Source organism: Phyllopteryx taeniolatus, chromosome 6, assembly GCF_024500385.1.
Source record: "Phyllopteryx taeniolatus isolate TA_2022b chromosome 6, UOR_Ptae_1.2, whole genome shotgun sequence".
In the NCBI taxonomy this organism is placed as follows: Eukaryota; Metazoa; Chordata; class Actinopteri; order Syngnathiformes; family Syngnathidae; genus Phyllopteryx; species Phyllopteryx taeniolatus.
Window position 1 is genome coordinate 12143717 of NC_084507.1, and position 27755 is coordinate 12171471.

At 41.2% G+C, this 27755-nt stretch overlaps 1 protein-coding gene across 2 annotated transcripts in view; it reads right to left on the reverse strand.

Moving 5' to 3' along the window:
* Nucleotides 1–27255, reverse strand: part of grik3 (glutamate ionotropic receptor kainate type subunit 3) — a 153212-nt gene extending 125957 nt beyond the window's left edge. Inside the window, exon 1 of one of the 2 annotated variants that reach the window (XM_061777099.1) lies at nucleotides 17723–17867. In XM_061777099.1, coding sequence (XP_061633083.1) covers nucleotides 17723–17774 — 52 coding nt within the window. In that variant the 5' untranslated portion in view covers nucleotides 17775–17867. Of the gene's footprint in view, nucleotides 1–17722; nucleotides 17868–26629 lie in introns of those variants that run through there. The other variant, XM_061777100.1, reaches the window with a different exon arrangement.
* Between the last annotated feature and the right edge of the window lie 500 nt (nucleotides 27256–27755).

Consider the following 27755-nt stretch of genomic DNA (forward strand, 5'->3'; position numbering starts at 1 on the left):
TACTTTCGCGGGTCACATAAAATGATGTGGCCTTGAGTTTTCTATGACCTATGCTCTAGATGTTTTTTCCCCATTCCCCTTGACCTATGTACAATGTGCACTATTGACTTTCGACAATTTTTTGTGAAAAATATGTACAGAAATTACAGTATGTGCTGTATGCAGCCCTCGGAGGAAAAAGTTGGAGGCCCCTGCATTCTAACATTAAAAGCACTGTCATTATGTAATTAATAAAATAGTGAAAATAAACCTTTAAATCCTCATTAAAATATGCATACATCTATTTTTATGCCCCCTAATTCTATATTTATACATGCCTTGAAACAATGTAATCAATAGCCGATTCTGCTATTTCTTTAATGTATAATTGTTTCTAATCTGTTCGGATTGCTTTCATGAATAGTATAAATCATTAAAAGGATTTCTCATCTCAGATATTCCATAATTAATCGCGTTGTAACTTTTGCAAACATTAATATGCACTTTTACAAGCGTGTTTAACAATGTGACTTTTATTGCCTAATTAGCAGCTAACGGCCAGAATGCTTTATTTCTATATGCATGACACTTGCATGTTAAACGGCTTAATCACTTTAACTACATTGAAGGGGGAAATGACATAATAATTTTTATGGCTTTACTTTGTGTATTTGCCAGTAGATGTCATTGCCAGACTAAAATGTACTGTAATATGTCTGGAGAAGATCATCCATCCATCCATCCATCCATCCATTTTCTGAGCCGCTTATACTCACAAGGGTCGCGAGAGTGCTGGAGCCTATCCCAGCTATCATCGGGCAGGAGACGGGGTACACCCTGAACTGGTTGCCAGCCGATCGCAGGGCACATATAAACAAACAACCAACCATTCCCACTCTCATTCACACCTATGGGAAATTTAGAGTCTTCAATTAACCTACCATGCAGGTTTTTCGGATGTGGGAGGAAACTGTAGTGCCCAGAGAAAACCCACGCAGGCACAGGGAGAACATGCAAACTCCACACATTGAACAAGAGCCCTCAGAACTGTGAAGCAGATGCTCTAACCAGTCGTCCACCGTGCCGCTGGAGAAGATAAATTATCAGTAATTATATAACATATTTCCTCAAATTTTGGAAGAAATAGTGCTGATTTATCCCCCCAAATCAGGAAAGAAAGCAGGTGGGAACCCACAGACTCTGTTGCTTGCCAAAATAGCAGCACCTAGAGGCACGTAAACAGTCTCTCTGATAAGTGAAATTGTATTTTTGTTTGAATAAACTCAATTTTCCCTTCAACATATTGCAATATCTACCACCTCATCCCCCACGAAACGCCTTACTCCTAATAGATACCTGCTTCCTTCTGCAGTTGTCTAAATAGTATTCGTCGGTATACAGAATGGAGTTGTAATTGTTTTGGACACTTTGTTAAAATGTCAAATTAAGACTTTGACCCCAAAATCTGACTTTTATCCCAACAAAATTCTTTTTTTCCCACCAAAATATGACTTCTTACCCCAACATAGGACTGACCCCATAAAATCAGAATTTTAAACCAAAATTAGAGAATAGTGTTGAGATTTGTAATTGTTTTAGATCTTCTTAAAAAGTAAAACTAGGATTTTTCCCTCCTAAACATGTTTTCCTCTAAAATATGACTTCCCCCCAATATATATATATATATATATATATCCCACACTAATAATTGTTATTGTTGTATAGAAAATACAGTTGCTCTTGTTTTAAACTCTCTTTTTTCCCCCCTAAAAAATATGACTATCCCCCCTAAAATTACTTTAACCCCAAAACAGCGAACGGCGAACAAAAGTGTGTGTTAACTTTGTTAAAATGAATGACCAGTCGCCTCAGTGCAACACTTGGAATTAGATTATATTGTGCAAAGCAGTTTTTCCTGATGTGTAGAGTCTGACGCGCTCCGAGCCTCAGCCTACACCGCGCGGAGCTTCAGTGAAGTCAACTCTCAGTCAATTGGGCGAATCAAACAATAAAATACATATATGCCAACATTGAGACAGCTAACAAGGTAAACGGTTGCTTGCACTTTTGCACTGATGGTTTTTAGCATTAATTTTAGTCTTCAAACCAACGTAAGCACCAATGACAAAAAAAAAATAAAGATAAAAAAATAAAAGCTTAAAGTGAACTCCGATTGCAATGACATGTTTGGTATATATGCTCTCTTTCGACTTGAGTAACATAACAATAAGATACAACTTTCGTTAATCATTTCCAGGTTTATATATTTTTACAAATTGTAATTTCAACATAGGCCGCCATAGATTTTTCGTCGCAGTGCATTCTGTGTAGTGACGTCAAATGAGGATGTGCCCGACGCCCGGAGTTTTTAGCAGTAGCCACATTAGCAGCCCCCAGCAGCAATGAACACTGTTCAGTCATCATATTCAGTGGTGTATTTGTAGCTACTGCTAAAGTGGGCTGATGAAGGTACGTGGCCAGCGCCTCCTGTCTTTTGCGTCTTTTTGCTCGGCTTTCGCTTGTCACAGGAGGCCGTTTAGGCTCCTTGTGAGGAAAGGATAAAAAGAAAGAATCTGGGCTGAAGTGACGAGAACACAGCCACGGATCTTTCGGCAGCTCAACACTTCCGACCACATCCTCCCACCGTTTCCTCAACTTTCTCTCTTTGGGAAAGCTATGAATGATTACCTCCTTTTTTGCCTTCTGTCCTGATTGGAAATTGCATCCAAAAGCGGCGCAGTATGCCCTTTTTAACTCTTTTCGCTGACGATAAGTTGTTCACAAATGGCTAGCTTACCTCCGTAGAGAGCAGCAACGTAACAATTTTACAACAGCCATTCTACACCATCATTCCCGGAATGCTTTGCCCACGCTAAAACATGGCAGCGTTAGTGTATAAAATCATCATCTAAAAAAAACAAAACTTTTTTTTAAACTTATAGGAGTAAATTATAAATATATACCACTGTATTTCAGTGGTAGAGGTCAGTAGTTGGAAAAATTTAATGTATTTGTCATTTCAATCGGAGATCACTTTTAACATTCGGCTAAAACTTCACGGTAGCAACTTTACATCACAATGAATTGGGACAAAAATTCACATAGTTGTCTCACAGTATCACAAACAGTAAGCTTGTGCCTCATCGGTGGGTAGGGAAAGGAACCAGCATTTCATAGCATTTGGTTCCATCCATTAAAAAAAATAAAAATCAAAATCAAAAACAATCACCAGTGCCGTGTGAAATTACTTTGCTGAGTTCCCGTGCGTACCCCTAAAAAAACAAAAAACAAAATAAAGGCTACAAGCTTAAAACAAGAAGTCAAGTTAAAACTCTCCATAAACCATTTGACATGATGAAACAGAATACAGTGAAGTCAACTCTCAGTCAACTGGGTGAGTGAAACAATAAAATAAAAGTTAAAACAGTTAAAATAACTATTTTAACAATTTATATTGATTATTATATATTGATTAAAATATTTAACCTTTAGCTGAAACATTAATTAATGAATATTAAGTCAATTGGGTTAGTTCCACAAACTTTCCCTTTTAGTTCATAGGTTTGATATTGATACTAATTATAAAGAACCTCGAGTCAAATGTTCATTTTAGTGGATGTTCAAAATTTGGACACCCTTTATTTAAACCATGCAAACGTTTTTGACCCAGCCCCCTAAAATAATCGGAATCGAGAATCGTTTGGAACCGGAATCGAACAAAGGAACCAGAATTGGAACCGGAATAGCTCAAATTCAAACTATGCCCAAGCCTAACTCAAAGTGCTATAAAACTGTCTCCTCATTCACCTACTGATGACGCAGCATCAGGAGCAACTTGGTGTTGAGTATCTTGCTCAAGGATACTTGGATCACAGTGTGATGATGTGTATTTTTGTAGACTTGACTATATTTCTCTTTGTCAAGTTTTCCTGTTTCACGTTCATGTCTCGTCTGCTCATTTGGTTTTCGTCTCCACCTGTTCTCGTCAGCCCTCTACCTTGTGTCAACCAATCAGCTCCCTCCAGCAACTCGCGTCTTGTCCAGGTGTTCCTTGTTGTCTCATCAGTTTGTTTGTATTTACTTCTCTGGTTTCTTTCACTCTTTGTCAGATCATTATTGCTGTATGTCTCGTTTCCCTCTATATGTTAGGGTTTATGTTGTGGTGCGTTTACCCCTAGTGTTTCTTAGTTACTTTGAACCTTGTTTTTTGAGACTTTTGTGGATTTTGCATTGAGGTTTCTCTGTGGGCCTTGTTTGCCCCTTTTGTGTTTTGAGCAAATAAAGCCTCTTTTTAGATCCAGTCTGCCTTGCTGCTTTGGGTCCAACCTGTTGCAAATCACAACACACAATGGCTGGGGATCGAACCCACAACCTTTGCGTTGGGAAACCACAACTGTACCGTCTCACAGCCATGCCACCCCAATAAACATAACATTTCACCCCTAAATAAATTACTTTGTCCCTATCCAGTGCAGCCCTCATACTAATCATCTCTATTTGGAAATGTCCCTTATTGGCCACTGTGACAAATGCTGACCCTTGTCACATGCATTACTTTCCTAATTAGTCATTACTTCAGCCAAGACAGTGCATTGGATATGCCAGCGGGAACACTTATAATGAAACTCGCTGCCCTGACACACGTCTGTTTTTTGGTTGTTTTTCTTCCCAAGCTTAAAATAATGAACTTCCGTCCAAAATAAGAGACGCTGTAGTTTGTTCAGCCAGAGAAAAAAAAGCACTCTGCTGTCACGATATTCACGCTAAAATCATTAGTGGAGCCCGAACTTTAAAAGAAATATGTGCCGTCGTGACATCTCGGGTGCCAATTAAAAGGCGCTCGTGCATATAAAAAGATGCTGATGAGAGAAAGGGGTACCAAACATCAAATGGAGAACGTGACTCCTGAAGATGTTGTATCGCTTATAGTAGCATCATTATCTTACCAAGCACAGGCAGAAAAGTGTCTCTTTTTCTGAAAGGATTATACGTGGACAAGATTTTGTTTCTCCGAGGCCTCCACTTTAACAACACTTTACTTAACGTCTCTCTTGACTGAACTCACTGCACACAAATGTTTGACTTATGTAGACGATGGCAGATTTAAAAATAAATAACCCACAACCCTTGCAGCACAAGGCTGACGCAAAAACCTATTTACCTTCATGAACGGTAGCACCAGAAGAAAAAAAAAACACTTTCTGCTTTAGTTCGGTAAATAGGAATCGGAGCGATGAATAAAGCAACGTCCTGACACAAACAACAAACGCCACATCATAGATCATGTTTCAATGCGGCAAAGAGAAGAAAACAAGACTCGAGAGTAATTTTATAGCCAGCTTGACAACGACGACTATTTAGTGAGTTAAAAAGTACACACAAGGAAGCCTGCAGCCAGCCACTCCAGCTGTTGTTGCTTGCCCTTAGAAGTGGAGATTAAAGCACCAAACGTTCAATTTAATTGCACACGAACAGGAAGCAACTAACTCTACAAAACGCTAGGGTACTCGCATGCTGTATTTGAAGCAGCAAGCTGCTTTGGAATTGCTTCGAAGGAACCCAAACTGCACACTTTTGTCATTTTGGCCCGATTTGGTTGAGTGAGGCTGAAGAAGTGTAGCAACTGCAGCCATGTAATGCTCAAAAAAGGAATTCATACGAGGAACATGACTTTGTACCCAAATTCCATCCAAACAAAGCATGTAAATGTAATGTTTTCATTATGTTATTTAAAAAAAAAAAAAAAGTGCACTTAAGTAGGCGCAACATAATCTTAATATTTTTATTCAGTTCTTTTGCAAGTACACGGACAATCAGAATCAGAATCATCAGAATCAGAATCATCTTTATTTGCCAAGTATGTCTAAAACACACAAGGAATCTGTCTCCGGTAGTTGGAGCCGCTCTAGTACAACAGACAGTCAATTTACAGAACACTTTGGAGACATAAAGACATTGACAACAAACAACAATTGTGCAAAAAGATGCAGAGTCCTCAGTTCGAATGGCTAATATCGCAATAGTCCAGTGCAATGACCATTGTGCAAAGGGCACTGAGACTTCAAGGAGTGTATGCGGTTTAAAGTGACGAGTAGTGCGATAATCTGGGACAATGGTTGTGCAAATGTTACAGATACTCCTCAATCAGTGTGCAAATGGAGCAGATGCTACTCTGGCATGAGTGGCCACTATATGCAAATAGTGCAGCACGGCGAGACAACTACAGTGAGTGCACGAGTAATACATAATACAGAAATGTGACAACGAACTCAAGTCAAGAAATTGCCAGCTTGTTGTAATGGAATTGTAAGTTAGCTGTTTAAGAAGTTGATTGCAAGAGGGAAGAAGCTGTTGGAATGTCTACTAGTTCTAGTTTGCATTGATCGGTAGCGCCTACCTGAGGGAAGGAGCTGGAAGAGCTGGTGACCGGGGTGGGGAGGGTCCGAGAGGATTTTGCACGCCCTTGTCTTAGTTCTGGCACCGTGCAAGTCCTCAAGGGTGGGTAGGGGGGTACCGACAATCCTTTCAGCAGTTTTGATTGTCCGTTGCAGTCGGAGTTTGTCCTTTTTTGTAGCAGCACCAAACCAGACTGTGATGGAAGAACACAGGACTGATTCGATGACCGCTGTGTAGAACTGTCTCAGCAGCTCCAGTGGCAGGCCATGCTTTCTCAGAAGCCGCAGGAAGTACATCCTCTGCTGGGCCTTTTTGAGGACGGAGTTGATGTTGGTCGCCCACTTCAGGTCCTGGGAGATTGTAATTCCCAGGAACTTGAAGGTCTCGACGGTTGACACAAGGCAGCTGGACAACGTGAGGGGCAGCTGTGGCGAAGGATGCCTCCTGAAGTCCACGATCATCTCTACAGTCTTGAGCGTGTTCAGCTCCAGGTTGTGTCGGCCGCACCACAGCTCCAGCCGCTCCGCTTCCTGTCGATATGCAGACTCGTCACCGTCCTTGATGAGGCCGATGACAGTGGTGTCATCTGCAAACTTCAGGAGTTTGCATACAAACATACAAACCCCACATAGGAAGGCAGGAGCCAGGTTACGAACCCACAACCTGTGAACTGGTGGCCATGCTCACCAGTCAGCCACCTGAACTACCTGTACAGCTTGTCCAATTAGTGTTGTGTTAGTTGGTAGTACTAGCATTCAATAATAAAATAAAAACTTATCTGCATTCCACTTTAACAAAAACACAAAACATTTATCTACATTCCACTTTTATTCAACAATTTACATAAGCAAATCCATGCAGAGCAAGAAGCCAACAAACATTGACCTATTTAACACAGTAGCCTCCAATTCTCAAGAATAAAATAAATATCAACCTGCAAACAGCCTCTCTGTATGAATAACTACAACAATTTGCATTTTAACTCTTACTATGCCTTAGCACCTCAGTGGAAAACCTCACCAAATGTCATCAGGCATTAAACAGTCTATCAATAATGTGAAGTCTTTTGCTGTCGCTTTAGCATTGCTAACATAAATTACAGCACAAATGGTGGCTACGGTTAACAGAGAGTACTAGCTAGCTAACTAGCCCAAATGCCCTGTCGTTACTTGGCAAGTTAACTTTTTCGTAACTACAGTACAATACAGTTGAACAAGATATTACATTATGATATTACATGTCAACATTTCTTCAACGCAAAGGCTATTTTCTCCACATTGTTGGGTTGGACTCCACATTTTCCCGGCTTCGAAACAAAAAAGTTCACCAAAAGTGAGCACCGCTGTACATCTTCAAACGTGTGAGCATGCTGGACACTTGGGTACAGCATGAGGTACGATTATGTAGCATTGTGCAATCACTGGGGTGCACCTCCCAAACCCCGGACACCTGAATGGGGGTCTGATGAGCCAGCATGTCACTCGACCCAGAGCCAGCATCAGGGTCGTACGGCTAATCAACTACTCGAGCCCTTCATCGCCTCGCGGGAGTACGAAGGCAATCACCAGCCCATTTCCATGTGCCATTTAGCCCGCCCGGCACCCGCCTTCCACTCTCAAATCAAGTTGCAAAGATGACCGGGGAGATACTGCTGGGCAGAAGTCGGGTTGCCACTGGGTGCAATCAAATGAGGTGCCAGGGGGGAGGGGTAAACATGTGAGATGGGAATGACAGCAGAAAAGTGTTGCATTAAGGTGCCGCCAGCAGCGTCGAGATCTTAACAATGTCCATCTTGTAAATTAAGACTGACGTCTTGTAATTTGGCTTTGTCGCGAAGACAGAACGGCTGCTGTCTCGGAAAGGTCAGCCAGACAATGGAGTGCTCCGTGTAATAAGTTAGAACGTTCGGAGGAGGACTAAAATGGTGAAGACTCTTCAAAGACTCGCAAGTCAAATAAGACCACTAGAAAGGAAGTTATTGTGGATAATGTTGACTATAAAAGTCACAATTTGTCAGCTGTCCATCTAAAAATACTGTAACTCGAAATGGCAGTTACTGGGACAAACTTATTACAGTGGAACCCTGCTATTCGCAGGGGATAGGGACCGGACCATGAAAAGCAAAAATCTGCGGATAATTGAGGCCTATTTTAATTTTTAAACCCAAAAGGTTCTTGAATACACTGGGCTAAACCGCCAATAATTACCATTTTCCCAAAGAATTAAACTTTTTGCCTCAAAAATTTTTTTGCCCCACGAGATAATCTAATGTCTGTGCTGCGACATCCATCCATCCATTCTCTGAGCCGCTTCTCCTCACTAGGGTCGCGGGCGTGCTGGAGCCTATCCCAGCTGTCATCAGGCAGGAGGCGGGGTACACCCTGAACTGGTTGCCAGCCAATCACAGGGCACATAGAAACAAACAACCATTTGCACTCACAGTCATGAGTCTCCAATTAATGCATGTTTTTGGGATGTGGGAGGAAACCGGAGTGCCCGGAGAAAACCCACGCAGGCACAGGGAGAACATGCAAACTCCACACAGGCGGGGCTGGGGATTGAACCCGGGTCCTTAGAACTGTGAGGCTGACGCTCTAACCAGTCGGGCCACCGTGCCGCCTGCTGTGACATTATTAGTATTATTACTGCATTAAAATGATTGTACGGGAGTTGAAGTGAGACATCTCAACCGAAAGACAAGATTTGTATGTCAGCAAGGAGCCAAGTTTAGCCTGGGTAGTTAGTGGAATTTAGGAGAGTCTGCGACACGTACACGTGTACTTCAGGTGCATTTTTTTCTTTCAAAAACAAACCATCTGCAAACCATTTATTTTTAAGAGTAGTGTTGTAAAATGAGTTTTAAACAATATTAAATACAGTAGTTTTGAGATTATAGTTTGTGGCATATTTACGTTTTGAATTAATGGCATCTAATCTATGGCCCACCATCCAATTTTTTTAGCATAAACTATACTGAAACTCACAATTGGTACCACCTATCTATCTATCTATCTATCTATCTTAAAATAAATCTCCCCAAAAATGTTTTCAGTAGCATGTATAAGAGCATTTGAGATTGATGTGTGAAAGGATTTGAGGATAATTTTTTGAGTGGATTTCAGTATGGTGTGTGAATGGATGTGATATATGTGTGCAAGCTTATACAGCCTGGATGTGTGCACGGCATTTGACGTGTATGTATGAGAAGGCAATTTACGTGTCAGCAGCTCTTTATACCATTTGAAAAGGAACTGCTTTTTGGGTATGTCAAAACAAAATATGGCATTGACCAACAGCCTTAAAGTAAAGTATAGTAAACCTAACTCTAGGAGCAGCGTTATGTAGCATTGTACTGTATAGTATATACACCCATCCATCCTTTTTCTGTACCGCTTATCCTCACTAGGGTCGCGGGCATGCCGCAGCCTATCCCAGCTATCTTTGGTCGAGAGGCGGGGTACACCCTGTACTGGTCGCCAGCCAATCGCAATAGTATATACACATATATATTTATAATGTATATATGTCATATACTTGATTGATTGATTGTTGATTATTGCGTTCCAATAACGCTTTTCCCCATTGACTTAATATGGTTGCTTTTAATTTGTTAGTGGTGTAGGGTATAACGCATAGGTCGGCCAATCAGAAGCTGTCGTGTATGACGCAGGGCTAGGCTCGTCTACCCAGAGCGAGACGCTATTAACCGAACATGGGTGCTGCCGAATAAATGTGCCTTTGGGGCTAAAGCGCAAATGGACGTGTGTTTTCTCCTGAACTTAAGACAGTTTCAACACTGCTGCATTACAATCTGAAATGTATACACTTTGTTGCAGACAGGATGGCCGGATGGTCGCATATAAGCTCCCCTGCGATGGTGTACCTAATGAGGTGGCCAAAGGGATACAAGGAATTTTATTGTCATACCAACACACAATTACACATGGTATGGCACGAAATTTGATACCTGAGGTCCCAGAATAGCCCAATAAGTTCCAGACCTTGTGAAAATATACTTAAATATAGTATTTTTATTGCATGGGTTTTCTGATAACCACTTTAAGACAAAGGGTGATATTTAATCACCGCATTCACTCTGGCATACTTACATGAATGCCTTTTTTTCCTGATGTGTTGATTAATGTGAATTGTCCTAATCAAGCGGCACGGTGGACAACTGGTTAGAGCGTCAGCCTCACAGTTCTGAGGACCGGGGTTCAATCCCCGCCCCCGCCTGTGTGGAGTTTGCATGTTCTCCCCGTGCTTGCGTGGGTTTTCTCCGGGCACTCCGGTTTCCTCCCACATCCCAAAAACATGCATGAATTGGAGACTCTAAATTGCCCATAGGTGTGAATGTGAGTGCGAATGGTTGTTTGTTTGTATGTGCCCTGCGATTGGCTGGCAACCAGTTCAGGGTGTACCCCGCCTCCTGCCCGATGATAGCTGGGATAGGCTCCAGCACGCCCGCGACCCTAGTGAGGAGACGCGGCTCGGAAATCCCGGCCCCGCCTGTGTGGAGTCTGCATGTTCTCTCCGTGCCTGCGTGGGTTTTCTCCAGGCACTCTGATTTCCTCCCACATCCCCAAAACATGCGGGTAGGTCGATTGAAGACTCTAAATTGCCTGTAGGGGTGAATGAGAGTACGAATGGTTGTTTGTTTCTATGTGCCCTGCGATTGGCTTGCGACCGGTTCAGAGTGTACCCCGCCTCCCGCCCGAAGATAGCTGGGATAGGCTCCAGCAGCCCGTGACCCTCGTGAGGATAAGCGGTAAAGAAAATGGATTGATGGATGGATGCTTCACATATCCCCGGCCCCGCCTGTGTGGAGTTTGCATGTTCTCCCCGTGCCTGCGTGGGTTTTCTCCGGGCACTCCGGTTTCCTCCCACATCCCAAAAAACATGCATTAATTGGAGACTCTAAATTGCCCGTAGGCATGACTGTGAGTGCGAATGGTTGTTTGTTACTATGTGCCCTGCAATTGGCTGGCAACCAGTTCAGGGTGTACCCCGCCTCCTGCCCGATGACAGCTGGGATAGGCTCCAGCCCGCCCGCGACCCTAGTGAGGAGAAGCGGCTCAGAAAATGGATGGATGGATGCTTCACATATCACATAGATTGGTTTTAGCATTTTAAAGATGAAGAATGTCAAAGTGGCTCTTGCATCCTTCCATTTTTCTCTATGCGGTGCTTGGGAAGAAAAAAAAAAACATTTTACACTCATAAATAGGCAATTATGACCATTTTAAAGGATTCAATTACTTTCGTTTTTTCGCTAATTTGGTTAGGGATCGGGGATCCACAAATAGCTGAGCAAGCATCAGTGATTCTCAAAGTGTGGGTACCTCCAACTCAATGTTTAAACTATGCAAAATGTTACAGTGGCTTAAACATTTTTTCTTAATCCAGTACCGTACAGTATTCAGTACAGTTTAGTTGTATTTAACTTTTTAGTTTTTGCATTTTATCTTTTTAACTGCTTGTTTTCAAACATTTATATAAATTAAAAAGAATATATATACCATATATATATTTTTGTTTTACTTTTTTTGTCCAGTACATCTTAATTGAATCATTAAGTACAGTATTTTATTTTCCTATATTTAAGTGCAATGTTAATGTTTAAACTATGCATAATGTTACAGTCACTTAAAATACCATTACATTTACTTGGGCCTATTAAACTACTCTATTTTAATGTTATGGTGGTACTTTTGGAGAGCCAAGTATTTTTTGTGGTACAGTTCTTGATGTAAAGAGTTTGAGAACCACTGCCGATGCTATTTTTTCCAGGGCGACTGCCTGTCCACGCACACGCACGCACGCACACACACACGCACGCACACACAGACACAGAGAGACCACTAATGGGCTCTACTTACAAAAGCACACACACCAGGATCATCATCTCATCATGTCCTCTCTAACGCAGAATATAAAGCAATGGAAAGTCTCTGATGTATCCAATGCTTGAGACGGGGTCGCCCTCAGCAAACACTGATTGCCCTCCCCGCCTCCCCGGTCAGCTAAGAGCCCTGATGGAGAACAAAAACATCTCTCTTTTAATGCATCGTCTTCCCTTCTGATTTTCAATGCTAGTCACAGACAGATGCAAATGGAATAAAAAGGGAATGGAGCACCCTTTTGTGAATTGTGTGTTGCTTGTACACTAAGCTGCAGGAAGTCATTGGACTTGATCATTCGTGTTGGCCACAACGTTCGTATTTCGTGGGATTTTCTATGAGAGCATTAAAGGTCCCATATTTTGGCTATTTATAGTACCATAGAGTGACTCTCTAACATGGACTTAGTATAAAAATGTGAATTTCATTTTAAAAAAATACATTGGTTTTGTCATACGAGTGTCCAGAAAAGACCCCTCTGACAGCTCCCTCTGTTTGACCCAGTTCTGTATCCGCTTTGTCCATATGTGGCTAAGACCGCCCCCTTTCCTCTGATTGGTTGCCTCCGTGTAGAAGATCCACTTTAAGAGCACGCGTGTTTGTTATGATGACAGCGCTGGCTCGGAAGCGGAAAGGGAAGGCGGAGATCTTCACTAGTGACGTAGATAAGCTCGAGAAATTCGAATGACCTGATTTCAGGCCTCTCGGCAGAAAAACGTCTGGAACTCAGGAATGCCTGGATGATTTTAATTCATATTTCACATGCTTACTGAGACACCATAGAGACAATATTACATCCCACATACTAGAAAAAGTTGGCTTGGTAAAATATCTCCCCTTTAAAGAAAAGGATGTTATAATATACCCCAACCCCAACTCCTTTCAATGATAGAATACAGCAAAAATAATGTCTGAAGTTATAAATGTGATTTTGTGCGGAATTCTCATTAACATTTTATAAACCTATTTTTGGGGGGGCTAAAATAATATAATGTATGCATATTAAAACTGTTTAAACTATTTAAAAATATATATATTAACACTAATATTAGAAATATTTAGAAACTCATAATAAAAAGATGCCACAACTTTTAGCTCAAGGTGATTTTTCCAGTTAACAGTTTTCTTGATAAAATATGAAAATACAGATTTTTTTTTCTTAGAGGAAAAAAAGATATCACCACTTCTGACTACAAAGAGTTAAAGTTAAAACTCGTAATACTTCTCAGACAAAACTATAAAATAAATTAAAATGTTCCTCTGACTGTAATTTACTACCAATCGGCATTATTGATGTTGTGCTACGAGTGTATATTTTAATATTTTCCAGGCAAGGACATTTTAGAACCCAGTGCTTGTTGTTTCTGAACACATTTCCCTTTCATAGGAGAAAAAGCGCATGGGCCGATTTGATGGAATTAGCCCCATGGCTTACGTGGTCAGCGTGCTGGGAGGCTGTGTAGGACATTAACGGAGGATTAACTCAGTGATGCCAGTATCTTTATGCATTGCACCATTCAACAAGCGAGTTGGGGAAAAACAGCATATCTGAAGCAAAAACGTATCATAAGGAGAGAAAAAGATTGTATAAAAGCGAAGAAATTGCAGCATGTTGAAATGAACACTCATTATTTGAGCTCAATGTGCTAGAAATGAGCTTTTATTCATCATCTACTACACTGAATGATATGTAACATTTGGAAGAGCGTTGATTGGCAAGGCGCCAGAGTGACATGTACATTGTTTGCATTAGCGACAAGCATAACGGGCGCTCTTAACATAGCGCAGATGTCTCATTACATTTGCATCCAATTACGGCGGCATTACATCAATTGATCCTTTTCATCAGCAGAGATAATACTCGCTGATTGCAGACTTTTCCGGCGCATGCAAAATTCTTGGGCGCACTCTTAATGAAATGCAATTAGCGGGCCCTCGCTTCTGGATTGATGTTGATTCTATGAGAGGCAGTCAGAGAGAGATTAGGGGCTTTAAGAAACGGCCAACTCAAAAGTAAAAGCGGAATTTCTTTTTGTGCTGCACCTGGACAACTTTCACTTGCAATACATTCATTTTTGACAAATATTTGAAAAATTTGTAGAAGTGTCAGCAAATTGTCATTTGTAAACCTGATTTGAAACCCTAACCAGGCTTGTAACCCTAAACTGAAGCCCTAACCGTGGCTTGAAACCATGATTTAAAATCTTGCCCCTCCATTGAAGCACTTACCAGATTTGAAACCCTAACCATAGCTTGAAACCCTAACTTGAAAGTCTAACCCTGTGTTGGAACCCTAATCATGTCCTTAAATTCTACTTTGAAACCTTAACTACGGCTTCAGACTGTAACCTAGGCTTCAAACCCGAATTTTAAAACCCTATCTTGAAATTAAACCCTAACACCATCTTGAAACTTTAACAAGAAAACTGAACCCTTCCTTGTCATCATAATTTGATATCCCTAATCATTGTTTGAAACCCTAACTCAGAATTAAAATCCCTAATCCCTTGAAATCTTAACCGTAGCCCGAAACCCTAACCCATGTTTGAATCCGTAATTTAAAAACCCTAACCCAGGTTTGCTTGAAACCCACATTTGAAACGCCAACTATGGCTGCAACCCAGATTTGAAACCCTAATGCAGAGTTGGAACCGTAACCCTGTCCTTAAAACCCAATTTAAACTCTTAACTATATCTTGAGACCTTAACCCAGGCTTGACACCCTAATTTCAAACCCTATCTGTACCTTGAAACCACAATTGGAAACCCTAACCCTGTCTTGAAACCATAATTTGAAACCTTAACTATGCCCTGAGTCTGTAAACCAGGCGTGAAACCCTAATTTCAAAACCTAATGCTGTCTTATAACCATAACCCTATATTGAACCCCTAATTTTAAACCTCAATCCTTGTGTTCAACCCTAATTTAAAACCAGAGCTGTTGTTGAAACCCTAATTTGAAATTTTAACAACCCCAATCCTGATTTGAAACTAACCCTGTCGTGAAATCCTAATTTGAAACCCCAACCCTGGCAAAACCCTCATTTGGAACCCTAAACCTTGTTTGAAACCCCAGGCTTAAACCCCCTTTGTCATCCCTAACGCAAGCTTGAAACGAAGATTTGAAAAACTAACTTTTTCGTGAAACCTTGGTGCTCATTTCAGGATGGTGCTATTTTTTTTAGGATAATTAATGCCTTAATTAGTGGGATTCAAAACAAGATTTTTTGAAGATGTGGGTACACCCTTCCATTTTGAAACCTTAGTTGGAAACAGTAACCTAGTTTGAACCTCTAGTGAAATCTTAATCATAATTTGAAACCAAATCTGAATCTGAAACCCTAAACTGTGTTTGAAACCCAAACTGAATTCTAACCTTGGCTTGAAACCCTAATTTGCAACACTAACTCTTATTTTAAACTTTAACTCTGGCATGAAAATCTCACTGGAATGTGTAACCCTAGTTTGAAACCCGAAGTCTGGCTTGAAATCCCCATCTGAAACCATAAACGCTACTGAGAACTGTAATTTGAAACCGTAACCCATTTTGAAACGCTAACCAATGTATGAAAAACTAATTTGAAACCCTAACTCCGGTTAGAAGTCAAATTTGAAACGAGAACTGAAATTTTAACCCCGGCTTGAAACACTAATTTGAAAATCTTATTGGAAACTGTAACCATTGTTTAAAACCCTAACTCTGTTTTAAAAATCCTAATTTGGAACCATAGCCCTTTTTAAAACCCCAATCGTAACCTACAACTTTACCAACAATTTGAAATCCTAACCTTATTTTGAAAGCATAATCAAAGCTTCAAAAACCTAATTTGAAACCATAATCCTGGTTGGAAAACTCGCACGACATCCCTCATCTTACTCCGCGTCCATCTTGTTGCGTACATGCAGTCAGTAACAGTTAAACGTACGGAGCCAACCTGGTTGGTCGATCAGCAGCCTTTCAAAACCTGCGCAAAACCAGGCCAGAGCACAAATTGGGAGTGAGTGGAAGCTTCTGGCTCTAAATTGACATTGACTTCTCACCTCCCGGCTATCCATCAGATGAGGCACCCAGGGCACTTCCTGCACTCAAGGGTGCGTTTGTTGTGCCCACCGGGATTAAAAAAAAAAAAAAGTGTGAGGGTGAACGCGGAGCAAAGGATCCCGGTTGCCCTATGTGATGTTTGTGGTTTCAGAGTGTTTTTTTATTTTGGGGGAGGGGGGGCTGAAGAGGTTGTCTTTTCCACTCCTCCTCTTTGTCTCTCTTGGGGGGGGAAAGGGGGGGGCGAGTCTTCTTGAGCAGACACTCTCACAGTTCATTAGTAACTCCCGCTCTGGCCCGACCCTCCGGGGATTCAATGCCAGCTCCTCTTATGCACCCCCCTTGTCATGCACGCACACACCCCTCCCAAACATACACTCCCTCACACACGCGGCTCCCTGCAGACATGCAATTTTAAGGGATTCACACAACCTGACGTTTGCACCGCACCTACAACAATGAGGGCTTGATTAAAAAGGCGGAATGGAAACAGAGGCAGCCTTTGTTCTTTTGTCCTCAGCCCCGAGTTAAATAGGATTTAGGAGGCGACACCTCCAACTATCAAATTGCGACTCTCTTGCACGGAGCCATCAGAGGTTACGCGCAACATTTGGGAATAGATGAGGACGGCGCTAAAGCGGGGGCACGAGGGGGGGGCGGGGAGGGGGAAATAAATCGGAGCTGAAGCTGCGGCTGCTGCTCCGGTGAATTTTCAAGTGTTTGAAGGGCGCTTGGAAGTGAAGCCGGGTTTTATCTGGGCTCGGAGGCAACGCACAAAAAACGGCGGCGGAGGCGCAGGCAGCGCTAGTGCTGTGCGACTTGGCGGGTTTTCAAATTGGGATCAAATGGTTGAGGCTAATTAATAGGCTAAATACGAGTTGCTAAACTGTTTGAAAACGTAGAGTTTGGAAAGTAGAAATCATTGCTCTTTCAATCATATTCCATGTACACATTATACAATTATCTACGGTCCCTCGCTATATCACAGTTCGCTTTTTGCGGGTTCAGAGCATCGCAGATTATTTGCAGGATTTTGTGCTTGTCTTTTTGCAATTATTTTTCCGCACGAACTGTTACTGCAGAGCAAAAAAGTGCAAGCCAGGAAGAAAGAGTGCTTTAAAGACAGAGAATGTCCAAAGTTTGGGATCATTTCATACTTGATAAAAGAAACCAAAGAGCAATGCATCGATTACAAAGTACACCTGTCTTAAGTTACACAACTGAACGTCTACAGTAAAGTCAACAACATTCGTCAACTGAATATAGTATACTACCACTAGTTAGAATGAATTTGAATCCCTCCACAGGTGGTTTGGATGGAGGGATTATGGAAAATGGTGCTCTTTCAATTGCTTTATTAAACAAATGGTAACAAAATACAGTAAACACAGGCACGCTTTTCACCAACCTGCCGACGACCTCACAGAGGCTAACGCTGAAGCCAGGAAACAGCCGGCCATCTGTACGTCCTCATTCACTCACTTCCATGTCACTGAACATGCCAGGTCCGCCTTTTAAAGGCAGGTACAATTTTTAAAGTCACAGAGCGTAAGGATGGCGTCCCCAAGAGAACAAAAATAATACATACACTTCACATGCATACATTGTATGGTATTACCATAGATATCAACTAGACTAGATACGCCAGCACGCTGTAGCTAACCGACGTGCCTACATGGTGGCCATGTTGGGAAGTCAACGTTACCATCAAAGGCAATGAGCGCATGGACATTGAAATTAATGAGCAACCAAGCTCATTTTCATGTTTTTTTTCTTCTAAATTAAGTATGTACATTAGTACATTAAGTATGTTTGGAGATAAAGGCGGAAAACGTGCAAAGAGTGAGAACAATATAGTACTGAATTGTTACGATATGGCTTAAAACTCTTTTTCACCTAAATTTTGCTGATTTTGTGGCCGTTTTGTGACGTCAGATGGCTTAAAACTCTTTTTCACCTAAATTTTGCTGATTTTGTGGCCGTTTTGTGACGTCAGAGGGCTTTCCCTTTATTTTGTATTTATTTCATTTTGGGAAAGAAATACATGTTTGGGGGGAGGGGGGGTCAATCTATCCCAACCTGGCAACACACTCTGCATTATTTTGCACTTGCCAGTGTGACGTAACCACCTGCATGAACGACGATGGAAGGAGCTCCAAAGATAATACATTTTGGATTCAAGGATTATCTTGTCGATAAAGTCTGCAAAAAGAGGATGGCAACCTGCATGGCTTGCAACTCATGCATTAAAGACACAACAACAATGACGTGGTACTTCATCCGTCACAACAAAACTCACAAATGCAGGTAAGCTAATTTAACAGTTTAGCTAGCTGGTCAAACATTAAGTTTCATCGACTAGCTCGGGATGATTAAAAATTAAAATGATGTGATTGTGAATGTTTTAGTACAGCTAAGTAACGTAACTAGGGGTGGGATGGTTTATGATAATTGTCCAAACCTTTCATTTCGGTTCATAGCACACAAAGCTCAAGAGACTCTCTGTTTCATGCACTTTAGAGCAGAAAGTAGCCCCAAAAATATAAGGCCCATTGTAGAATGCAGAAGAAATGAAGTGGCGTTGTGGAGATTAAAGAAAAAAGAAAAACAAAAAACTTGCGAAGACGTTTGCGGGCATGACGAAAGAACCGACGCTGGAAGACGCCAGGTGCGTTATAGGTCTGCTGTATGGGATTACTTTGCATTACGATCACGGCGATAAAAATGTTGACAAAAGTGTGTTACACTATTAGTAAATAGAGCACAAATTGTGAGTTGCTATGTGTGAATATCATTTCCACACTACTGAAAGGGTTTATTGATGTTTCACCATTAAAATGTCATCTGTTGCAGCCAAGTTGTGCATTCCAGTCAGAAGGCTGACATACAAGGGCACGTAATATTCATTGGGTGTCCCACAAATGCTGTTTTTGTATTGTTTGTTTCTCGTTTTACTTTGTTGGTTGCTCCTATTTTTGTTGTTGTTGTAATGGTGAATATTATTGCTGTGACAATCTCATTTCCCTCACGGGATGAATTATCTGTCTCGCAGAGCGGCTCCACGACTTGATATCAACTGTACACCCCGAAAATCAATTTAATGAAAAACAATCAAACAGAAAGACTCTATTGAGACGACAGTAGGGACATTTGGGTGTTAACAGGGCAAGTGCATAGCAGCAGTATGTAAAAGATGTCTATATTTATGAGAGAAGACAATATAAGTCAACTGGTAGCAGGGAAGTGAGGATAAGAGAAGCAGGAAAGTTATTTACCTGAAGAAAACTTAAACACGCTCTGTACATAAATATTTGAAATATAAAGCTCATAGGCAGCACAGTGAGCAAGTGGTTAGCATGTCTACCTCACAGTTGAGAAGTTCTGGGTTCAAAGTTTTTCCCGTGCTTATATTGGGTAAAATGTGATTTATTGCATTAAAATCTCGAAACGTTTTCAGGGAAAATAGCCAACATTGATGGGCCGTGAATCTCAAAATGCAGTTGTAAAAATGCGGCTGTCATTGCTTTTCGTACAATATGTACAATATGACATCTATGTATAGAATATGTATTAAAAATTACTCTCTTCACACAAAATCTCAACTTTGTCCTCTCTCTCTCTCTCGTGCGCACTCAACGCATTAAACACTCATTCACATTTTTAGCCCAGCAGCACACGATGTCCTATTTCCCTTTTCACATGCCTATTTTTCTTCTTTTTACCATTATTAGTGTTATTTTCTTTTTGTTTTATTTTCTTGGTTAGACCGTCTGCCTCACAGTTCTGAGGACTGGGGTTCAATCCCCGGCCCCGCCTGTGTGGAGTTTGCATTTTCTCCCCGTGCCTGCGTGGGTTTTCTCCGGGCACTCCGTTTTCTTCCCACATCCCAAAAACATGCATGGTAGATTGATTGAGGACTCTAAATTGCCCATAGGTGTGAATGTGAGTACGCATGGTTGTTTGTTTGTATGTGCCCTGCGATTGGCTGGCAACCAGTTCAGGGTGTACCCCGCCTCCTGCTCGATGACAGCTGGGATAGGCTCCAGCACGCCCGCGACCCTAGTGAAGAGCAGCGGCTCAGATAATGGATGGATAGTTAGACCCCTTTGTGTGCTTCCCTCTAGATCCCTTGTAGATGTCATTAAATATTCTATAAAATTTCACTCTTGGTTGTGTTTTGCGTGTGTTTTGAATTTAAGTAAACCTCTGTAATCTAGAACTCGTATTTCATAGAATGTAGCAACCTTTAGATTACGAGACTGATAAAATTAAAATTTTTACGAGACAAAATTAGTTGGATTTTAACAGTAAAAATGTAAATCGACTAACCCGGATGTGAACGCAGGCATTTACCTTCCTTCGTATCTGTTCCCAAATTAATTACATTTTATCCAAATAAAAAAAATAATAAAAATGACTAAAGTTACAAATGCGCTTCTTCTCTAGTCTTTGATAAATCTCTTTGAAGGAAATGCCACATTTATAGTACTGACATGTTCATTCTTATTGTAAAATGATTGTCTACTTTCAACAAAGCACTCATTGCAACATACCCTCTCGAACTGAGCTGTGCTATATTGAATTGAATCATAATCCCACTAAATCAAACTGAATGGAATCATTCCACGTTAAAATGTACTGTCTTTAAATCGTATCGCACCCCATCTATCGAGATACATATCGAACCGTCTTTTATTGGAGAGATACGCACCCCGAATACCAGTAAAGTAACACGGTTCACACACCCGAAACAAAAAGTCCAGTGGACCTCAGAAATGGAGGACCAGCTCGTGGAGCTGTGGGAAGCCCGAGAGTGCTTATATAACTTCTTGTTTTTGATGTTTATGTTTTATGTTAGGTTTTGTGTTTTCTTTGTGTGGGGTCTGTAACAGATAAACAATCTTTTCAGATTGAAAAAACTATTTTGTGTGTACCAGGCTTAAGGTAGGCTAAGGCCTTGTGTAAAATTGTTATACGACTTTACAATTTGGAATAGTGCGACTTTACGGCCATTTCACCTTGGAGTATGAGCCTCTTGTCCTTTTACCACTTATTTAAATGCTCTAATGCAAATCTATTTATAGGGAGGATTTAACTGTTTCATAATTAGAAACATTTCACTTTTTTTCTCTTCTGAATGGCAATATACCACCTCAGTCTAACAACTCATACGATGAAAAAAAAGTAAAAGTAGTACCGTTAGCAATCAGCATGGTGTGCATTTCACGAGGCATATGCTCGCAGCAGCCGTTTGGCCTGCCACTTTGCGCTATGATATGAAAACACCATCTGGTGCTCAAGCTAGTGGCTAGGCTACGTTAGCCGGGGCCCGGATAGGGCCCCGCTGTGTCCCGGGATTATTTTAGTGGTGGGTTAGATCCTCTTGATTAGCCCCCAGTGGATCGTCTTATTGGTTAATCATCATTATGTCTGAGTGAGCGAGCCGCTAAGTACCTGCACTTTTACTTAAGCCTCGTTTGATTAAATGATCAGAAACTTGGGCATCGTGGTTTAGATTAATTTAAGAAAAGGAAAGCCTCTGTGCTTCTTCTGGTAGACAAAGCTTGTTTGTAGCATCTTATTTTGCCCTGGAGAACAGATGATTACAGAAGATGCAAATCCAACATCTTCAGAGTAAATCTGTCGTTTCTCAGGCTAAGGAACAGACAGAAAATGGGATTGGATTGGATGCAAGTGCCCCAGCGAGACTGCTCGTTTGTTTTAGGGAGCGACGTGGACGAGGAGTTATGACGTTCCTAAAAAGATGGCAGGGTGGCTATACGGCCCTCCCATATATGTTTGAGTGGATGAGAGGAGTGTGTTAGCCTTAAACTGTAGTGTAATACAGAGAAGTGATTCCATTGTGAAATTAATGTAATTACAAGGAGTGTAACAGTACATGTATACACATCTCCTGTTTGTCCACGTGGAACATATTGGGCCTGGTATCCACATAAAGATTTTTCAAATCTTAAAATATTATTTATCTGTTCCAGACCCCACACATGAAGATACAAATATGGCATTTAACAGTTTTGGTTGTGGAAGTAAAAATGTGATTACTCATTTTAAATGAATGACATCATGTGAACATGAATAAGAGTGCAGCATGGAAAAAACAAACAGCGGAGTGTAAAAGCAACTTCAAGCAAAAAAATGCCATGAGTGTTTTTATAGCATAACACTGGTCAACAGCAAATTTATTTTAACATTTTTTTTTACTTGATTTAGGACCATTTTGATGTGCTTAATCCAAATATCTCATTGCTTTGAGGTCAACATTTTTAACTATGGCTAAATATTTTTGTTTGTTTGTTTTCTTTGCATGTACAGGTATTTTCGTATTATATCAGGGGTTCTCAACCTCGGGGTTGTGAGTCCTTCCTTGTAAGAAATGAAATACACTAACTGTTGGACGGTTGTGGAAATTATTTATACATTATATATATATATATATCCATTTTCTGTACCACTTATCCTCACTAGGGTCGCAGGCATGCTGGAGCCTATCGCAGCTACCTTTTGGGCGGGAGGCGAGGTACACCCTAAACTGGTCCCCAGCCAATAGCAGGGCACATATAAACAAACAACCATTCGCACTCACATTCACAATTACGGCCAATTTAGAGTCTTCAATTAACCTACCGCGAATATTTTGGGGATGTGGGACGAAACCGGAGTACCCGGAGAAAACCCGCACAGGCACGGGGAGAACATGCAAACTCCACACAAGCAAGTATATATATATACGTGATCTGAGCAAGAGAAATGGATGTCATTTTCGGATTCAGCGATGCAAAATTGTCCTAAATAAGTTTAAAAAAAAAAAAAAAAAAAAAAAAAAAAAACAGGGACAACTTGAAAACATTTTTGTAACCCAGTGTAATAATTCAGAACCGTTCAAATTGTTATCATGGTAGTCTGTCTAGAAATCATTACAGCCTTTTGTTGGAACGGGAACAAGTGGCTGAATCATTGGTCAGAAAACCTACAGCCATTGTTGTCTTTCTTCCAGTATGACGGTATGTGTTAAATATGTATTCATTGTGCTTGTGAGAGGAGCTACAAGGAGGAGCTGTGCACAAAAGCAATTATGGGTTATTATTCTTCTGCATTGTCATCGATACCCAATGTTGGCATTTGTGTCGTCCTTTACGTCGTTTTGTTGTAGGTGTTCAATAAATGTAAACACAGTGGTATTGGATACACAGTGGTACCTTGACTTACGAGTTTAAATCTTTCCGTGACCACGCGTAGAACTCAAATCACTTGTATCTCAAATCAACATCTCCTATTAAAAGGATTGAAAATGCCATTAACCCTTTTAAAATGATGTCAAGTTTTCTAATTACAGCGATATCAATGTTATGTTCTGTTAGCCTGTTAGTTCTGTTTCGCATTGTTAGCATCAAGCTAGCAGACGTTTGTTCGAAAAAAACTCATGTGGTCTCTTTAAATACACGTGTAATTCTCTTTGTTTTCTGTTTAATTTGACAGTAAACTTCAACTGGGAGTGGCAATAAACAGCTTGAAGCAAGCACGTTAGGTCTCTTTTTTTATTATTATTATTTTGTTCGCTATCTGCCAAAGTGCGCATGACACGCTCAGGGAGGGCAGAATAGATATTGTTCGCTTTATCTCAAAGCTCACTCATAAGTAAATTTTTTGCTCACAACACAAAGCGATATCAAAAATGTTAGTATTATAAAAACTCATAAGTCAAAGTACCACTGTAACTTGAAACTTTATGTGAATACAAATTTGTAGGCATTAAAACGGAATAGAGCATGTAGACCTGCAGTGTAAACCCAGCCTGAGTTGTGCCATAATGATGCCTGCTAACAAAGCGACGTGTGGTGTCTGTACAAAACAGATGAAGAATACTCACCGGCCAGGTGTTCCCGAAAGAGGAAATGAAGTGAACTTCATGTTGAACAAGCGACACTGATGAAGTGCTTTACAGTACAACGCTGATAAAGTAAATTGATCCTTCAATAAATCCCGGGCCTGCGCGACGGGCCGACGAGACAACAAAGTGATGAACAGCTTTCATCAATAGAGATAAAAGTCCGCCGTGATGTGTCATTAGCGCTGCTCAGCGAACAAGGTGTAAATTAATGGAAATGATTCGCCCACTACTTTAATAGGCCTCATATTTTGGGCCATTTTCCCCTTGTACGAGTGACTGTTGAGGAACGAATGAAAATAAAAATAAAAAATAAAAAGCTCAGCATGCAAAGAGGAAAAACACAGTTCGAGTGCCCTTTTTTAATTGCATACTATTGCTATTACTATTGCTCTCCGGCAAATAGAATCGGCAATAGGAGAGCTAGCCGCCATCTGGTCTCGACTTCAATCAATGTACTGTAAAAAGCGGCCGAATCAAAGGCGACAACTCCACCTTGGATGCCCACCATTACCCAGATGGCACTTGGGTGTGGGGGTGGAGGTACGGATGGGCACCACCATGGCAGCAACCTTGACTGGATAAAACAAGCGCCCTCTGCTGTTTTTTAGTAACATAAGGGAACTGTATCACGCCTGGCCATTGATTTAACAGTATATTGTGACTGACATTAATTACAGTTCCTAATATTGTGGTGCTTTCATGTGAGGTAATCAAACTATTGGAATAAATTCAACTCAATTTTTGATACCACAAGTCAGGGTCATGGGGAACTAGAGCCAATCCCAACTGACCCCGGACTGGTCGCCAGTCAATCACAAGGCACATTTAGAGACATAAAAAAAATTCCAGTGTGCTGCAGTGCAGTTCTAAACTACTTCAACTGCAAAAATAGCTAATAATCGCTATCTGGGATTATTGGGGGGTAATTTCTGTGTACCTAATATTTTGGCTGGATCCTTGCTAGTGTATTTTATCATGAATATACCAGGTCGCCAAGTGTTCCATTAACTGTAAACTGTAGTCTCTCAAAATATGGCACGATAAATCCATTTTGTTCTGTTTTGGACTGTTTTTTTGTGTTTTGTTTTTTTAAGCCCAAATTTGACATTGAGCACATTCCACAACCTTCTCGCTTCTCTAGTACACACACATATGCGCGCGCACACACACACACACACACACACACACAAACACAGTCTCTCCGACTACACTGATGCAATGATGGCAGTCTATAAAAAGCAATCGTGTGACTGTGGCACTTCAAGGGACATTTGTCTCAGCACCTTGACATTGTTCTTCTTTTTTTTTCCTAAAAAACAACTCGTCTGTTAAGTCTCTCCCCCCCCCCCCCCCCCCCAGACAAAAAAAGAATTTGAGCTTGAAGGCAATGTCAGAAAAGTCGAGGCTCTCTGCAGAGATTGGCAGTCAATTATCGTCGCTGCTTGACGGCGACATGATGCTCATCGTGCAGTGTGCTTTTTTTTTTTTTTGTATATGGCAATTACTATGACATATTTACAGTTCAAACTCAACTTTTAATTGAAATGATGTGCAAAACCCAATCAAAGTAGGATCAGTATTACTGCATCTGTGTGACTGACATCATTTTTGCGCACACAGTAATTCACAATTGTATATTTATGACGAAATGTATAATTGTGTTTTTTTGTAGTGTTTTTAAAGGGGCGAATCACGCATCCAGAATGTTTTCTTGATATTTAAAAATAAATAAAGATAGATAGCGAGATCAATAAAATCTTTAACCCCTTTTCTCGTTTACCAATGCACGCATGCATCTTACTGCTTATATGCAGTATCTGCTTGCACAATAAAACTGAATGCCCTCTGGGACAGGATTACGGACAAAATAAGCATTGCGATGCTTCCATTGTCATTTGTCCAAAAGAATGCTTCACGGCCCAAAAAAAAAAAAAAAAACGTCAACGTCGATTTTGCACCAGAGGGACCCAGAAAACAACACGTATTGATCGCTGCTGTCACAGTAATGGTCACATTGTGTGCGTCGGTGAGTGATTGCAGGGGCGCGCAAAGCTGACTCGCTTGGATGTTGGGAGGTGGGCAGATGAGCGCTTGATTTAGTCGGATTTAATTCCACCATCGGAACTCTTGTGATGGGGGAAACTTCATTTTGGAGGTCACATTGCACATCCTGTTGCTTCATATGACCGGTGATTGCGCACCATTCATCTGTCTATGCCAGCGAGTGACAGGCACAATAGTGATATGCTCTTCTATTAGATGGCAGAAGGTACTCAATTAACCATTGTATGAACTTTTTGTGCTTTGTGATTTTTCGAATGTAAAATATATATGGCTTGGCTGAGTAAAGGTTGGGAAACACTGGTACAGACACGCGCTGGATCTTAAATAAAAAGACCAACTCACCGATTCGGATGACGTGAGGCATCCCGCTCGAGTATTGAATCCACATGAGACACGCAACCTGCAGCCACGTCCAGTATTCCAAAGTAGTCCCAAACCGCCAAGTGTGCCGCATGCTTGTAAAGTCACCCGAGCCACTTTTTCCTTTTTCTTTCTTGTTTTTCTTTTTCTTTTTTAAGTGCGGGCAGAAAAACAAAATCCACCCCCAAAAAAGAGCACTTAGGAATTGCGCATCAGGACCCAAGTGGCATCGCGATAAAAGTCTCCTCTCATACTCGCTGTTGCAGCATCCTGATATGTTTGGGTTTGTTTCTTTCTCGTGTCAAACCAGCTTCGATTGGATTCAAATCAGGGAGAGGGACGAAATAAAAGCCTCACTCCACCGACTGGTGCACGGCGTCTGCGTCCACTTCCGAGCCAATTGTGAACCGCTTGCTTTGCGCCCCCTGTGGAACTTAACCACACACGCACACGCACACGCACACACAGAAGCACCGTACACGGACGAGCGAAAGTGATCCAGCCAGGTGCAGCGCTCGTCAAGGTCTTAAGTGGTGTTCCGCGACACGCAGGTGGACGAGGACACATAAAAAAAAAAAAAAAAAGCGCCTCCTCTTCGGGTCGGTTTGCGCGCGCACGGATGCGCGGGCGTGAGGCTGCAGGTGGTCCGGCCAACGTGCACGCGCGCGTGATTAATGCGCGCGCAGAGAGCGAGAGAGAGAGAGCGACAAGTCCGCTCAGCCGTGGTTGCGTGAAGTGGGGAGTGACAGATGGTGCACCTTGCGTAGTTTCTTTCAACAAAAATAAATCAAGAAACATCATATTAAAAATCATCTCCAATCATGTACTCTACTGAGCCTTCTCTGCACTTAGGGGCTGGTTGATCATTGCCCCACCAGATGGTGTTGTTTTTCTAATACAGTAAATACCCTGTATACTCACGGTTCGGTACCCGTGGATTTACCAACCTAATGTTTTTTTCTTGTTTTTTAAATATATTTTCATTTTTTGTGTGTTTGTTTTTAATTGTATTTTTTTATATTTAGGAGGGAGGAACCAACCCCGAAAACGCCTGCTTACTAAAGAATTTTCTTGTTGGTTAATGTTTTTTTTTTTTTTTTAATGCAAT